At 30.5% G+C, this 13,251-nt stretch overlaps 1 protein-coding gene and 1 long non-coding RNA gene across 2 annotated transcripts; one reads left to right on the top strand and one right to left on the bottom strand.

Moving 5' to 3' along the window:
- The first annotated feature begins 98 nt into the window (after positions 1 to 98).
- Positions 99 to 7,947, top strand: LOC143240312 (diacylglycerol kinase iota-like). Its single transcript, XM_076482553.1, has 4 exons — positions 99 to 255; positions 629 to 728; positions 1,439 to 1,502; positions 1,884 to 7,947. The coding sequence occupies exons 1-4, from the start codon at positions 230 to 232 to the stop codon at positions 1,931 to 1,933; spliced, it is 240 nt and encodes a 79-aa protein (XP_076338668.1). The 5' UTR covers positions 99 to 229; the 3' UTR covers positions 1,934 to 7,947.
- A 1,171-nt stretch (positions 7,948 to 9,118) lies between these two features.
- On the bottom strand, positions 9,119 to 11,185 carry LOC143240008 (uncharacterized). The gene is made up of 3 exons (XR_013021502.1): positions 11,115 to 11,185; positions 10,695 to 10,792; positions 9,119 to 10,134 (listed from the first exon to the last, which is right to left on the bottom strand). It is a non-coding gene; the product is annotated as an uncharacterized LOC143240008 (long non-coding RNA).
- Between the last annotated feature and the right edge of the window lie 2,066 nt (positions 11,186 to 13,251).

The raw sequence follows: 13,251 nt of genomic DNA, 5'->3' as shown, positions 1-13,251 counted from the left end.
AAAAGTGGAATTTTTTTATAACATTTTTGCTTAACTTACCATATTTAACCAAAAATAAGAATCTTGTCACTAAATGCATAATAATATGTGTTTCATGCTCCCACAGAGCTGTATAACTCACTTGGGATATATTATGTTTTTTGAGGTTTAAATATATGTCTATTATCAGCTACAGAAATATTTATATCTAATGAAATGTTATTGTCCTTGTCTCTAGGCCCTTTTTTCCATGCTGGACATGGTAGACTATGAAAAGTAAGTATCAAATAATACTGTTTTTTTAATAGCTCATTTAGTTTCAGAATGAAAGTGGACAGTATCTTTCATTCCTAAATATACCAGGTTTTATTGTTTCACTAAAGAACTATCTGGTAACAATTTTAGCTTTGTACTATATTTACCCAATTATCCCACTTTGTAAAAAGGTACTTAAATATCTGTTTGAATTTTCTTATTTTCTTTCAGATAACTTCACTGAAAAACCTGGTTGTGTGCATTTATTTATTTCATACTTTATCATTTCTTTCTCTGTTTAAGTAATGTGTATAAATGGAAAATTATTTGTAACACTTTTTCATATTTTATATAATTATTCTTGTCCTGTGGTAATTATGGGGGTCATTTACAGGGGCCAAACAGCTCTCCACATGGCAGCAGTCAACAAATATCATGACATCTGTTGTATGTTAGTGTCAGCTGGTGCATCCTCATACAAGATGGAAAAGCAGGTGTTTATTTACAAACAGCTCCTGTATTTTTTTCATTTTATAGCTTATTCTACAAGAAGATTATTTAACATACAGTTTTAAAAAGGCTGCTTTAAGCATGTGTCATATTTGGTTTTAATCATGCCCCATCATTTGAAACAGTTAATTTATTAAGCCTTTGTTTTAATGAAGTTCTAATTACAATGACAGAAGTAAAAATTATAATTACCTGAAAAACAATGTATGATGATTGTTTTATTATTGTCTGAGCTCATTTTCTGTGAATAAACAACTAAACTAGCCATGTAATAAAATTTTCTTCTATTTACCTGTCATTCCTGGGATATGTGCCACAATTATATGTAAAATGTAAATACCTGTACACATTTGGTAATGCCTTAAAATAAGGATTATCTTATAGAAATTAGAAATTATTTGCATAAACATATTACCAAAGTCATTCTGTTCATATAATTTGTCAGGTATTTAATAATGATTTTTGTATGTTAAAACCCAGTATCTTAAAACCTTTTATGTGTTTTTATTATGTATTTGAAATGCCAAGTTAAAATGCTATAAGTTTAAAAGTATTAAATAAAAATACATTTTATTATCAGTCTACTTTGTGACTTGTTGTTGTTATGTGTAATAAGCATGCAGTTGAGCCTCACCTTATATTTTAAGATAATTATAGTGAGTTTTGAACTTCATTTCATTTTGTTTTTAAAAAGGGAATGACCCCTAGTCAATTGGCAAGGAGTGTTGGTTATGAAGAATTAGCACTTTACCTTGAGAGTAAGTAATTTGAGTATTTTTATGTAAGATGTTCCGCATCTCATTTAAATTATCAGTTGTAGTTAACATAATATTTACAACGTGCAACTGGCTGATACTATATACTTACGACATTGGTCTAGAGTTACCTTGGATATTCTTCATTTTGTAACCCATTGGTCATTTTTCATTGTTGATGGTGTATCATAAAAAAAAATGTTTTGTTTCATTAAATTATTTTACTTACTATAAAATAATGATTACATTATAAACTCTTCAATCACTGCCACCATATATGGATAGTGTAACATATGTTCAGTCCAGTTTTTGATATTTTTGTGAAATTAAAGTATATATGTAATAAAATATGTTGGGCATTGTGTATTGTTTTGTTTGTTTTAGATTCTGAGAGTTTTTATTCACGAGCAGAGGAGAAAGAAACAAAAGTCTGAAAACTCACTAAAAGCCTGGTGTCAATCCAGTTGTCCTGAAGGTACATAAAATCCTAAATTTGGATCCACTCTTCCACACACTGCTGAGAGTGGTTTCTACCAAGTTCTCAAACCACTTGTGTGTTGGTGTTTGGGATCAGTTCTTGCTTAAAGTTAGAATTTGCAAGATAAAGGAATTTTAAGTTTGTCTTAAATGATGGTATGTGGTAAACCAAATTAATTCACTTTCAAGACCACTTAACTTATTATGCTTAGTGTTTTCAATTATTTTTTACATGTAAGATCATGCACCTCTTCACAACTTTATAAATATTATGAATTTTTTCACATATGATATTTATTATTTATGGGTTCACAGTTTGTACTAAAAATTTAAAAATCCAGTCAATCTAATTATACTTGCAAATTTTTTCTTGAGGTTAGTAAATTCTAAGAATCCCTTTGAAGTATTGCCAGTTTGTTGTTTCATTGGAATTTTAATATAAAATGATGGGAAAATATAAATCGTTTTTGCAGTTATTTTTTAACTTTGAAGTGAAGTAACTTAAAAATAATACCAGTACATTAATTCTTGTTGTCTTTGAAAGTTTAAAACTGTAGTTAAACCTTTCTGTGGTTTCATTCAAGACATACTATAAATGTGGATTTTCTTGGATTTATTTTTAATATCTCTCTAGGAATAATTTTTTATTAAGTCTCATGACAAAGTGTATTATTCATCACTGTGCGTACTGTACATATACCACCAAATAGTATTTGCCAGAAATGTGAATCTTTTCTTGAATATATTGACATCTTTATTTACACGCAAAAAATTTAAACCTTAAATAGTTTGAAATTTCAGTACAAAGATATTAGACCTAAGTATACAAAATGTAAATGCTGGTAAAACTAATAAGATATTTGGCATTTTTAATGATAATAGTACTGAATCCTAATTAAAGTTAAAAGTAAACATTTTCAGATATATAAAAGTTTTGTTTTACTTTTTTATTATTAATATTCTTTATTTGATGCATTGCTAGTGATATTAAATAAGGTAAGATTCTGTAGCTAAAATAGTTCTTTAGTGCTTGCAAATACATTTGTCCTCAATGTGCAGGAAGGTAGAATGCCTTCACTTGGTAAAGCTAGAATGGAGGGAAAGTTTACTTCAGTTTATTGAGAACTAGGCAATGGAGAGAGCTTTTTCATAAACCAACTATACCTATTTCTCTCAGTTTAAAAAAAAACACATTGATATTGTGTAAGTTTCAGTAGTAAAATAATTACAGATACACATCATGCTCGTTTTCATGGTGAAAGAATGGACTGGAATTATATGAGCCAAGTATTGCTTTCTACATGCTTTAAATCGCTGAAGAATGTAATATTTCTGATGTTTAAGAATGTCAAAATGATCATTCATTTATAGCTGGCACTTGATGAATTCACATTTTCTAATCAGTTTAATATCATTTTGGACAAAAAGATTATAATGGACATAAAAAATAATATTAGCTAAATATTTCATAGAGTTGTTCCAAAATGTTGCAGAGTCTTTTATCACCATTACAGTATATATTATATATATGTTTTATTCTTCAGCATATATGATTTTGCTTTTATAATTAGTAAAATAATATTTATGAGAACATAATTATGTAATTGCAGTATTTATTTGTAAACATTGTCGTTTAACCTTTTAGTTAATGGATATAGAACAGCTATAATAAAATCATATTTCAATATATAGTAATGTCACTAACTCACAAGTTTCATAATATAACAACAAAATAATAGTTAAAAACTGTAGAAATTCCTACATTGCTGAGGTGGTCGTAATATTAGGTTTGTTACAAATGTAAAAAAAAACAATGCAATATATTTCCTGATTTTTTTAAATCATAAGAGTATATTCATACTTTTATTTATTCTTTGTATAAATTAAAAGTATTACGGTAAAGATTAATGTTAATCCACATTTTCTGATGTTTTAACAACAAAAAAGTATGAAGATGGACCAGAGATATTTGCAGTGAATTTGTTATTAAGAACATCTATTGAATGCTTTATGAAAGAGACAGAGGAGTTAATGAGGATATTGTAAGATAATGAGGAGAACCTCATTAAAAAGTTTCCTTGAAGCCATTGATGACAAAGTTTTTAAATGTATTCATGTTCTTTTGATTCATGAGCAAGCTACTTAAACTGTTGTACATTGATCATGTGCATGAAACATTCCTTTTGTCACTAAACACAGAAATATGTTTTGAGTTGTTCAATAATTAAGAAGTAGTTATTAAGAAGTAGTTCAATAGTTGTTTAATATATTTTTTAAATCAGTTTATTTATTTTAGTTTGTTACAATAGAAATGTTTTAAATATCCATAAAAAATTCACACTCTGGATAAACTCTTAATCTTCATTAATTTTATGTAATATAAAAGGCAGCTAAAATAATAGAAAAAATTATAAAAAAGTATAAAATTTAGTTGGATAATCATCTGTCATAGCATAATTTCAAAGTAGAAATTGAGGTTTGGATAGGACAAAATACAATCTTTGTTATTATTTGTAATATTGAAAAATTTCTGCATGATGATGTTATTCAGTAATATATAAGATTTATCATACTAATTAATGTTATTTTATAGAGATCTCAAAAGTGTTGTAAAAAAATTGGATAATTATGTGGTTTAATGCTCAAATTATTATTCAAGTCTTATCAACAATCCTAATATGTATAAAAAGTGTCTGTTTGGCTGCTTTTGTATTTTAAAAAAGTGAAGTGCAGTATTCAAAGGGACCAATTTTTTTTACAGCAAACTTATGTTCTTATATCCATTGATAGTTTGCTTTGTCTCACTTACCCAGTATGATATGGAGAATGTTTGTTTATTGTAGTATGAAAAATCAAAATTTTTGAAGCTCTGTTAAAAGAAGAAAAGAAATAGCATTGAGCCATTACTCAACACTGAAAAATAACATTTGTATGTTATATTACTTTATCTGTGTGAAAGTAAATTTTGGTCCATATTTTTATCATTATAATAAATTCTAATTTTACTATATGTTGAAACATTCATACCAAAGTACTGTAATATGAAAACCATATATCATGGTGTTAATTAAGATTAAATTCTTTATAATTACACCATGGAAATTCTAAATTTCATACCCCTTTTATAAAGAAATCTTATGCACTCTCCAATCAAGGAGCTTATTACATCTTGGGAATTCCAAATGTTATAATTTAATAGTGAGAGATTACAATCATTCTGATCAGGCAATTTATGATGAATTTATTGAAAATTGTAAGTACCACCAATCTCTCTCTCACAATGTAATTATATAAATATTTTTACAAAGGTAACAAAATATCATTATTCAAAAGTAACTAATAAGCTTTCTTTATAAGCCTTAACAATCTGCTGTTAGCTTATTTCTTACTTATTGGAAAAATATAAATAGTGTTTGTATGAAGAAATTATATTTATGCGATCACGTATCTTGCTTCATCCGACAAAATTGGTTATATTTTAATACTTTACAATTTTCTTTCTAACACATGTATTGGAGGATGTATTATTTATATTTGTGTGAATTTCATATTCAAGAAAAATATGAAAACACTGTAAATAACAATATTTACTAATATTTAAAATACTTATGAGTAGATTAAAGTTTTTTTTGTAATTGAAAGTATACTTTAACTTACTAATTTAGCTGTAGTGTTGATACAACCTATTCTAGATTTTAGGTTTTTCGGGTAGTACAGTATATTTATAATTGGTACAGCATTAATTTTCAGTTGTGAGAAACTGATTTGTTTTTAATTATTACAGTTGTGTAGTGTGGTAATATTTTTGTATTAAAGCTATGCACAGGTAGCTGTAGACATAGATTTTGTGTACCAAACTTACTTAATGGAAGCTGTAGTAGCAGAAAAGCATTTATAAATTCTTATAGATAATTTTGTATTGAAATGTAGAGTTTGAAAAACTTTGTTCAAAATAACTTAAAGCAAATATTTATGTTGCAAGAATGTTGGTGTTTTAAGTATGAATATTTCATTATTGTAAGGATAATTTTAACAGGGTGGATAGTAAAAACTGAATCTTCAGTGGATTTCCTCTGCCTCAAGTATTGTGGTAAATAGATTTTTGAGTGTTTGTATAGTGCGGTTTTGTGATAGGGCTCTAAATTATTGAGTGATATTGTGAAAAATAGTGTTTATGAGGAATAGTCATGCTGTAGAAGATGTCTGCCCATTGTTTGAGGTTTATTTCACGGAAATGCAACCCAAAAATTACACTGAGTTGATGAAGCCTCAGCATGAAGACCAAAGCATCACCCATCACAAAATTTCAGGCAGATGCAGTCCACTTAAGATTAAACACAGAAATGTAATTTAAATATTACTAAATTCACTGAATGATTTAAAAGCTTTTTAAATGCCACCCCATTACTTTCATCTGTCTGTAAGCTTATTTGGCACTGAACTTGAATATTGATTGTGGGAAAATGGTACATAATGAGAAGAAATATAACATAGTTAGGAATGACTCATAATATAAAGTGCTAATCAGAAGATGCTTCATATTTAAATATTTTGGTAGTGCTCTTCCACTAATTTGTAGAGCATCTATTTCAAACAATACAAAGGGGAAAACTAACATTTAAGCATTTATACAACATTAGTTTAGAGTTGTATATTCTTCTGTCTTTGAAAAACATTTCATGATCATTGCATTGTACAAATGGCATAATTCTAACTATCATAAGTTTCAGTTAAGAAATTTTAATGGTGTATATAAGTAAGATCTCATGAAGCAGTGTACTTGTATGAGCTCAGATAAAGGTTATTAGATAGTTTTGTTTCTTTCCACACACACTGTTTGATAGTGCTGAGTGCCTTTATTAAGTACCAGTTACAACAAGACTTGTTATAGATGCATGCCCTCTTTTTTTTTCATATTAATATTTTTATTCTAGATAATTATATTCAAGTTTCCTCACACAGAGCTTATTTTAGGAACACTAAATAAAATGTTTTGTTCTTTAAAAGTGATTTTATTTTGTTGCCATATGATGCCTATCCCATAATTGTAACTACCTTCCCTTAAGATATTAAAAATATTTATTATGTATATATTCCAATAAATAAATCCAAATTAACAAGTCTTTATTAACAAGTTTCAAAGAAACTTTACAGTATTTTTAGGCACTAACACTTCTAATATAACACATGTTTAAAGCATTTTGTCCATCACTTGTACCAATGCTTATTTGTAAAAAGAGGTTTAAGTAATTTTTAACTATATATGTCATTTATAAGTCACAAAATTATTGTTAAAAACACAGATTATGCACCTTGGAAAAGGAATATTGCTCACATAAGATAATTTGATTCGGGTTAAGAAGTGATTATTGTCTATGCACTTTTTCTTCTTAAGTGATGCTCAAATTTTTATATGGTTTCCAATCCCAATCTCTTTTTGCCTGGTTATTTACTTGCTATTGTTTGCAATCAGTTGAATATACTTAACAGATAACAATAATCACCATTTTTTGTAATGTACATAATATAGAAATAGAGACTTACTTTATAAATGTCCTAAGGTGATGCTGGAGGTAGTGTTTCTAATGTTTCTGCTAATTTGGTAGCACAGTAGTGGCGAAATGCTGTTACACTTAATAATATTATGTAGATTTTGCACGGTATTTTTTAATATTCTAAATAAAGGTTTGTTATCAAGTTTCTTACTTCCAGAGAAATTTCTTTGAGTGCTATAGCACTTGGAAAGACAATCAGATAATTCCCAATTTCGTGTTTCCTTTGTACAAAAATCCCTTCAGCAGTTTAAATTTTCTTGGATTATTTTATTGTTGTATAAACTATAATCCTCTGTGCATTCCATTTTCTCCCTGGTGTGTAAGAGCAGTGTCACTCATGATAGTTGTATGCACTGTGCATTATATTACCTAACATTCTGTTTGAAATTTTGAATAAATTATATTTTCTTCACTTATTATTTTGTTGGTTTTTAGTTTTCTTAGACATTTAAGAAACTTTGTAAAGAAGCTGCTGAGAAATAGTAATGGTAGTTTTAAAAATCTAATATTGGTTAAGAATAGCTTTCAAAGTATTATTTATATACATGTATACATCATTTGTTTTTCATAACTGTCATAACTTTTTGTAATGTGAATAATAGCATACTTTGCCAATTATGCTATTAATATCTGATGTAACCATTCAATGCATTCCTTTATGGGACAGCATTAAGTTTACAGACTTAAAACATTGAAATCCAACGTTTGATTCCCTGCAGTGGACCCAGCAGATAGTCCAAAGTGGTTTTGCTCTATTGAACACGTGGGAAAAACATAAACGTTTTCAAAAGTGATGGGGTTCTCTTAAACAATGACTTCCATGTCAGTCCCCAGGGGACTGTAAGGGTACCTACTGTGTTTGTTGACCGTCAGTCCAGTGTTTGTTAGTTACAAGTTGACTTAAGAAACTGAAGAGAAGACATGAGAATGACTGGGGATGGCATGGGGAGGGGGGCCAGGCCCTAACGCTTGGACCCTAATGCTCCTCCTGGTGTCCAAAGGGTAAGTGTCAAGTAATGGTTTAAGTTATAGTTTTTTCTTGTGTAAAGCAACAATGAGAACGTGATAAGTATAATCCATACTAGATGTACTTGCACAGGGTCCACAAAAGCGTTCTCGTTCAAGAGTGGATAAAAAAAAAGAATAAATATTTTTATTTCTACCTTTTGAAGTTCATATGTAATGCTGTGTTATAGCCTACATACTGCATAATTCTTCAAGTGATTCATGGCATGCGTATGTTTTAGTTTTACTGATATCACAACAGTACACCTTGCAACAATAAGCGTCTCTTATGTGACGTCATTTTAGTGTCTACTGACTGACAGACAGCATACCACTGTATATTGGTGCAACTGATTAAAACGTTAACCCTCCAGACGACCTTTGGCCCACTTTTGGTAAATTACTCTATGTTTAATAGACATCTTAATTCAATACAATGTGCAAATTTAAATACTTATTTAAGTTACAAAAAAGTGAGCGAAAACTATCGGGAATAATTTTTTTTCAGTTGAGTATAATGGGTTTCATTGAGAAATAATTAAAAATAAACCAAAACAAAATGGAAAAAAAATATTTCGCGATTTATTTTTCGAAGAGGTGTAATTACATAATTTTATTTTGTAACTTAATTAAAAACACTAATTCCATATAATTAAAGAACATATATACGCTACTTTGCTTATGAATATCAACCTGTAAACTCTAAAGGATTGTTTGTTCTTGTTTTTTTTTTAATTTTGCGCAAAGCTACGAGAAATATATGCACTAGCCATTCCTAATTTAGCAGTGTAAGACTAGAAGGAAAAAACGAATAGTGAGATTAATTGTAACATTATAATGACCCACTTTTGAAGGGGCAAGTATGTTTGGTGTGAAGGGGATTCGAACCCGCGACCCTCAGATTACAAGTCGAACGCCCTAACCACTTGATAGTGCCGGGCAAAATTGAGACCTTTGGTACATCATTGAAATGCAGTGAGCTGTACTACAATTTCGATTTAAATATTTAAAATGAGAGCAAGCCGTCAGGGGCGGCTGGTACTGCGAACCCACACCAAGACGTACTCTTTTAACTTTCCATTTGAGATTGTATTAATCTTTTATGGACTAACGAATATGGTTGTTTATATAATTTTTACTTATATTGCGAAAACCAAAAATCTGCGACTATCGAGCCTTCGGAATATCCCTTTTTATTGGTGTGTTCAAACATCACAGACATTACAATCGGGTTAAAGTGATAAATAAATGGATAAGTTAAGACAATAAAGAACTTTTTTATTGCAAAAGTACACCCCCTTCCCATGACTCAATGGTAATTCAGTGGGTTTATAACGCTAACAATCGGGTTTTGATCATCTCGATGAGAAGAGCATAGATACCCCACTGTGTAGCTCTGCACTTTGGGACAAAGAAGCAACGGTACAAAACAAACACTTCACATAAATTACAAATATGAAAAAAACACTAAAACACACAAATAAACCTATCCATCTTCCAGTGTCTCAGCATAAAGTCTGATGGCTTACACCACTAAAAACCGGATTTTGGTACTCCTGGTGGGCACAGCACAGATAGTCCATTGTGTAATTTTATGCCTAAAAGCGAACAAACATAAAATAATGCTATTAAAGACATGAAAACAAATTGAATATTTATAAAAGTCAGTACATTGCAATGTAATTACTATGAAAGTAGTAGTTTTTCATCAGTGGCTGTAATTTACACCCGTTGTAAAATTCTCGGAAAGCACAAAATTAAGAACCTATAAATATACGAAAGAGATATTAAATAAAAGCTAATTTATATATATTGACAAAATATTTATAATGCCAACACAAACAAAAAATGAGAAAGAAATCCAAAGTCGTCAAATGAAATTAGATATATAACTTATGAACACGGCCAAGTGGTTCGCGTAACACACTATGGGTCGAATGGTTTATAATTTACACACACAAAAATCGCACCCTGCATTTTGAAGCTATGAATGCATCATAACAGTGAAGATCACACTCTACTATTCGATTACAGTAATTTGTGGTGGGTGCTGTTGATTAATTTCTGTCAATTCAAAATTAGTTATGGCTAGTGCAGGTACCCTTACGACTTCTATAAACGTTTTTATACACTAGTAACAACTGAATACATAGCATACATAATGAATAGGGTGTACTCTTCGTGTCAGATGACCTTCAGTGCCACAAATAAAAATATACGTTCCAACGCCGCTGGATACATGAAGGAAAACTCAAACTGAGGTAAAAGAAAATCAAAATACAAGTTGTAAAACAACTGATTAAAATACACAATTAAAAAGAATAAAACTTAACGAGTATACAGTAAAATGCGTTAAAAACAGAAGGAAATGGGGAAAAGGATGTACTATAAACCCCAGGTTACAAGCAAAAAACTTGCGAAATACAAATAACAGAAAAAAATAATGGCACTTATACATTAAAGAACATAAACATCTAAACTGTATGTTAAGTGTACAATTAAACGAATGTTCAATACCATGAGAATTACGTTCCAAGTATACAAATAAACATGTCTTTACAAAGTTGAGACATCATACCATCAAAATATCGTTTCTGTAAGAGAGAAGAGGATCAGTGTATCTAGATGCTTCATCACCTCTATTATGAGAACCACCATAGATGTCTCTGCTGTTCCCATAAAAGCACTTCAAACTGAACTGATATACACTGCAGATCGGGTGCTCATTGTTGGTTTTTCGCTTATTTTCACCTGCTCACTATCTTGATTTTAATATCGTTATTCTCAGCATGCTTTCATTTTATATTATATATATATATATTTCCTTCTGGTCGTTCGATCTAATTCTTAAATCAGGTATGGGGTGAAGAGAAAATATCTTTCTGAGCACCACCGGTTATTTCTATTTTCTTAGCGGACAGAAAATTCAAACCGAAACAACTGTCAGTATTTTGTTCTGTTTTTGTTGATTCACCCACTATATAGCATTCGCAGGAGTGACACGATCTGTTGTAGACTCTCATAATATAAAAAAAACACACGATGTTTTTCTTTAAGTTCGCGCAAAGCTACTCGAGGGCTATCTGCGCCAGTCGTCCCTAATTTAGCAGTGTAAGACCAGACGGAAGGCAACTAGTCATCACCACCCACCGCCAACTCTTGGGCTACTCTTTTACCAACGAATAGTGGGATTGACCGTCACATTATAACGCCCCCATGACTAGGAGGGCGAGCATGTTTGGTGCGACCGGGATTCGAACCCGCGACCCTCGGATTACGAGTCCAACGCCTTAACACGCTTGGCCATGCTGGGCCTGATAATATGAGACTGACAAAGATAGAGTCTACGTTTTTGGTGGAACCACTACAGCTTCTGTCTCAATTTTTTTTTTAATCTGAGAAACACACTTAGACTACCACGTGGTTCTTTGCTTCTACCAACAAATTTTCTTCACGAACTTATCGATCGCATTTATTTATTTATTTGATTAGTAGAAGCAGCTAATGAAGGATTTCGTTAAGTTGACAAATGTGTTCATTAGGAACTTGCATAATGTGTGGCCTCAAGAGTGTCTGATGAGTAGCTACAGATTGCACAGACAGATATGAATGGATATATCATCCTCTTACTGCATCTAGGAAGTTTATGTTAAAGAATGAAGATAGTTTTTGTTGACATTGTCATACTTGGAATGGATGTACTGTAGAATTTATCAGGTAGTTTCATCTGATCAACCCAAGAACTCATGAAATGCATGTGTATATGTGAGAGAGAAAGATTCTTTACTTCCATATACAGAAGTGCTGTTTAATGTGGATAATATCTGAAATGTTGGTTCTGTGCAACATTTTGTAAAGCTAATGCATTAAACAATTATTTTTCTCTCCAGAAAGCAAATAACAATAGTTCAATTATTTGATAAAGTTATAGTGATGTCTTTCATTTCTGGATGATCAGTTATCAAGGTACCATCTTGTTTGTTTGAACTTTAGCACAAAGCTACTCAATGGACTATCTGTGCTCTGGCTACTACAGGTATCGAAATCAGGCTTCCAACATTTAAAGTCTACAGAACTACCTATGTACCACAATAATTTATGCTACTATTAATATTAAGGATGTCATACCACACCCAGAAATAAATATCAACTCATCTAACATTGATAGATGAATGAGACAGTTTAAACTCAATTAATGGTAGTAATCCAGTGAATTGTTGACATAATATACTAATGTACTTATGGTGCCAGATTGGTGATGAAGTCAAACAATAGTCATGTAACATAATGTAGGTACATGAATGCAACAGTCTAGTAAGGAGAAGCAACGACATAAAATGTGATTGCGTATAGTGTAATAACAATGATTATTCACCTTGAATTTCAGTCATACCCAGTCTGAGTATACCGTAAGCTTATTCAATATAAGGGTGATGATTAAATTCCATCATTAAATTAAATTTGAGTAATTCAAAAGTTGACACTGAGTGCTATTAACTGGTTGTTTTTATTTTGTCTATTAGTTAAAAATTAGGGATGGATATGTGCAGATAGCTCTTTCTGTAGCTTTGTGCAAAATTTCTGAAACAACCAAACTTTCTGTATCTGGCCAATCAAGAAACTGATTCAGTGACATCTACAGACAATTGATTAATGAAGAAATTGGCTCAGAAATATTTAGAGGTATCTTTGTTCCAGTGACATTCACCAAGCAT

This window comes from Tachypleus tridentatus, chromosome 13 (assembly GCF_004210375.1).
Source record: "Tachypleus tridentatus isolate NWPU-2018 chromosome 13, ASM421037v1, whole genome shotgun sequence".
NCBI lineage: Eukaryota > Metazoa > Arthropoda > Merostomata > Xiphosura > Limulidae > Tachypleus > Tachypleus tridentatus.
This window is presented reverse-complemented; position numbering and strand designations above follow the sequence as displayed.

Coding starts and splice junctions, on each gene's coding strand:
- LOC143240312 (XM_076482553.1), top strand. CDS start 230: ATGCTGGACATGGTAGACTATGAAAA. Junction 729..1,438: donor CATACAAGATGGAAAAGCAG/GTGTTTATTTAC, acceptor GTTTTTAAAAAG/GGAATGACCCCTAGTCAATT. Junction 1,503..1,883: donor ATTAGCACTTTACCTTGAGA/GTAAGTAATTTG, acceptor TGTTTGTTTTAG/ATTCTGAGAGTTTTTATTCA.